This window comes from Rhincodon typus, chromosome 1 (assembly GCF_021869965.1).
Source record: "Rhincodon typus isolate 14 chromosome 1, sRhiTyp1.1, whole genome shotgun sequence".
NCBI lineage: Eukaryota > Metazoa > Chordata > Chondrichthyes > Orectolobiformes > Rhincodontidae > Rhincodon > Rhincodon typus.
In genome coordinates this window covers 26,365,201-26,368,540 of record NC_063332.1, presented here as the reverse complement: position 1 = coordinate 26,368,540, position 3,340 = coordinate 26,365,201, and the positions used below count along the sequence as shown (strand labels likewise).

The following is a 3,340-nucleotide window of genomic DNA, read 5'->3' as shown; positions in this document are numbered from 1 at the left end:
TGTTGCAATCAGCCAAGGGGAGAAAGTGAATAAAGAAGGGGAAAAAATCCGTTCATCTCTCCTCACCCGGGTGCTTAACAGCATGGGAATCCCAGCTGGAACAGTGATGCATTAGGGAACCTTGCTTAGGGTCTGGTCATAAAGATAAGTGTGTTGGCGATCTGTTAGAAGGCTGTTCCTAACAAGATACTTGGAGAGTTCAATTGGAGCCAAAATGTGGGCTTAGAACCCCCATTTAATGTCCACATTGAGATTTATGGCAGGCTTTAGGACCCCAATTGTATCAGTGCATCAAACTCAATGGAGGGGACTTGATTATGGCTCAAAGTACATCACGCACACACAAACCACACTCGTACACCTCGGAACAGCTATGAATATTATTTAAGTCCTTTTAATTTTGGTATTCATTTGCACAGCATTTATTTTTAAAAAGTCATTGCATTTCAAATCAACGAGCACTTTACCACAGGATTGAAGGTACACTTTAGTGGAGAGTCAGCATTTAGAGACTGTACTTATTTAAAAATCAGAGTTAGGAGAACCATTGTTTCCTTATTTCAATCGCTTCATTTAAAAGTGTTTAACAGTGAATGTACTTGAGGCATTGAGAATTTGATTGTGCAAGTTTAGCCAAAACATGCAAACACCCAGAAACACCAGAATGTTTACTGGTTAATTTCACCCTCATACTGTTAGTTTACATTATATCAAACTCAAATCTCTCCTCTCAAAACATACAGATTCCAAACCATAAAATTTCCATTGTCTTATCAGATCAACAATACAAATAACGCATTGATTTCAGTGTTTTGTGTTGACAAATCAGGAAGAACAAATTTTATAACATGAGATTTGAAGAGTTGTTTAGGTGCAATAAGATTGGGGTGGGGCAAGAGGAAAGATTCTCTTTAAAATAAGAAAGTTGGCTCACCTAGTTTTGCCAGTGAAGTCCTTTTGGTGCCTGCCAAATTACTGACAAGTCAAAGTTATACGGCACCCAATTCTGGTAGTGTATCTATAGTTTCTCACATTCAAGAACGGTACAATATCAAATACCAGCCTGAATGTCCAACTCACTCCACATTATATTTGACTGCAGTGCCATTTATTAAAAAAAAAAATCCATTTGTCTGCAAACCGAACTTTGCACAAAATAAGTGGACATTGACTAAAAAGGTGAAATGAAGGTAACCCAGGCACTTCACGTCAACAATGACAAAAGAATCGTTATGTTTACTGTTGACTACGCCCTTCCACACTTGAACTTCCAGGACCTTTCTAAATGTTAAATGGACATGGGTCAATTTCACTCATCTATACAAGTTATTACAACAGCTTTTAGAAATACATTAGCCACAATCTTAATCTACAAATTAATTTAATCATTCCACATTAACAATATTTCACATAAAACATTTCACAAGAGAAAATTTAAAATCCAGTTTACCTGGGGAAAAAAGGCAATTTGGACAGCAATGGCTCCAAAAACAAAGTGTGTTACAATCTTCCACATTTTCACTTTTGTACCACAATCCATTAGTAACATGCAGCACAGCTCTATATTTGATTCAGTTACTATTTCAGAAGAACTGCCAGAATGCACTGTACTAAAGTTGGAAGCTAAATAAGTAGCATTCATTCCACCTTCCAAAATAAAAACCACAATATTTTTGAACAGGTACTGCTTGAAAAATAGTTAAGGTGCATGTAATAGTTTGTCAGTAAATGGTTTCTGTTCAAACAGAAATTTCTATTAGGTAAAACACATGCATTTGTGAAAAATTAGTGCAAATTACAATTGTTAACACAATTCACTATTCATTCACTATTTTTATCTCCAAAGTTTAAAGTTCAAGAACAAGTGAATTTTATACAGTTCTGGATGTAATCTCTTCAGCAAATAAGACGAATGTGAGACTTGGAAACAACCTGCTGACACAAGGGATGAGCTATTAACTTTCAGAAAGTTTGTTTTCCACAGAACTGGCACCAGGGGTTCAACTCCATTTAATGCCATTGTGTTTCATCTAATCTTCTGGATGGCACTGTCACAATGAGAAGGATGCAACAAAACAGTCCAGTTGTCAGATCGCATTGGAAGTACTTATTCACCAGTAAAATAGACCTTGACAGAAACAATTATTCCTCTTGAGGAGAACGAGGCAGGCGTTGATGGGCAACGAACAACAAAGCAAGTTGCTCGTGATCCAGAATGCAAAGATTTGCGATGAATCAGAGGAAAGTGCAGTTCCACAAGACTGAATCCCAGGAGAGATGCAGCATATCTGGAGGGGCACCAATTCCTCTTTTCAAAGAGGAGAGGCAATTCTACATCGTGTACTAGTTATGAGCCTATTCCACACACCAAAAGAATCACAAGGCCGCTGTTACCATCCTGCGTACACTGGTTCTCTATCCCAGGCAATTCCATAAGGTGGGTGAGGCTCCTGGCCAGGGAACGGCTCTTTCCTCAGTAACGGGGCACGCACAGAGTCCACTTGTCTGACCTTCTTGCGACGAAGTAGTGTTACAATAATCAGCAAAATAACTAAAAAGAAAGTACATGAAATTGATCAGAGACAGAAAAATACAGGATCACAGCTAGTAAAAGACAGGCACGAGTTTCATTTTATTAATTTCTATGAAAGAAATTCAATACCGCTTTAACAAAAAGAAAGGTGCCTGTGGCTCAATGCTGTAATCTAGTTGCTTCTTGTAACAAAATACAATTTACCCACGTATAGGTCACTTAAATTCTTCTAAGTTGGGTTTTTCACAAAAAGGTAATGTCTTTGGACAATCTTAAAATATTTAGGAAATATCTGGCACTGAGCAAACCAGGTACAAAATCAGTGATTACAAACCTTGACACTGAGTCAAACACCTCTCGTTGCTGACTCCAGCTGACATGAAGCCAAGGCAAACCTTCAATATCTCACCCAAGGGTCATTGATAATTCTCTTAAATTCAGCACTCTTGAACAAAAGGGCCCAAAATCCAACCGTAAATTCATTACTTATATGGCTTAGGCCAGCACTGGATGAACTGAACTTTCTAGCTTGTTTAGCTAGATAATTCCAAATCTACATAGTGCATTTACTCAGCCACAAACTGGAGTCCAGTAAAAGATGGCAGGTGTTGCTACCCAGGCATCTGCCCCAAGGCCTCAAATTTTTACCAGAAATAAATCAATGACTTGCCAGAAGAAGAAATTTATGCTGTCAACAGCAAACTTGGCTATAAGTTGCGTAAAACAGGATGTTACAAAAGGGACATACATAAATTTAGTGAGAGATAGTAGGAACTGCAGATGCTGGAGAATCCGAGACAACAAGGT

General features: G+C 38.1%; 1 protein-coding gene across 1 annotated transcript in view; it reads right to left on the bottom strand.

The window, feature by feature from the left end:
* Positions 1-378: 378 nt before the first annotated feature.
* The window catches only part of si:dkey-21a6.5 (multiple epidermal growth factor-like domains protein 11), a 36,338-nt gene continuing 33,376 nt past the window's right edge, over positions 379-3,340 (bottom strand). Inside the window, exon 9 of the mRNA XM_020516978.2 lies at positions 379-2,551. Within this exon, the coding sequence (XP_020372567.2) occupies positions 2,391-2,551 (161 nt within the window). The 3' untranslated portion in view covers positions 379-2,390. The remainder of the gene's footprint in view (positions 2,552-3,340) is intronic.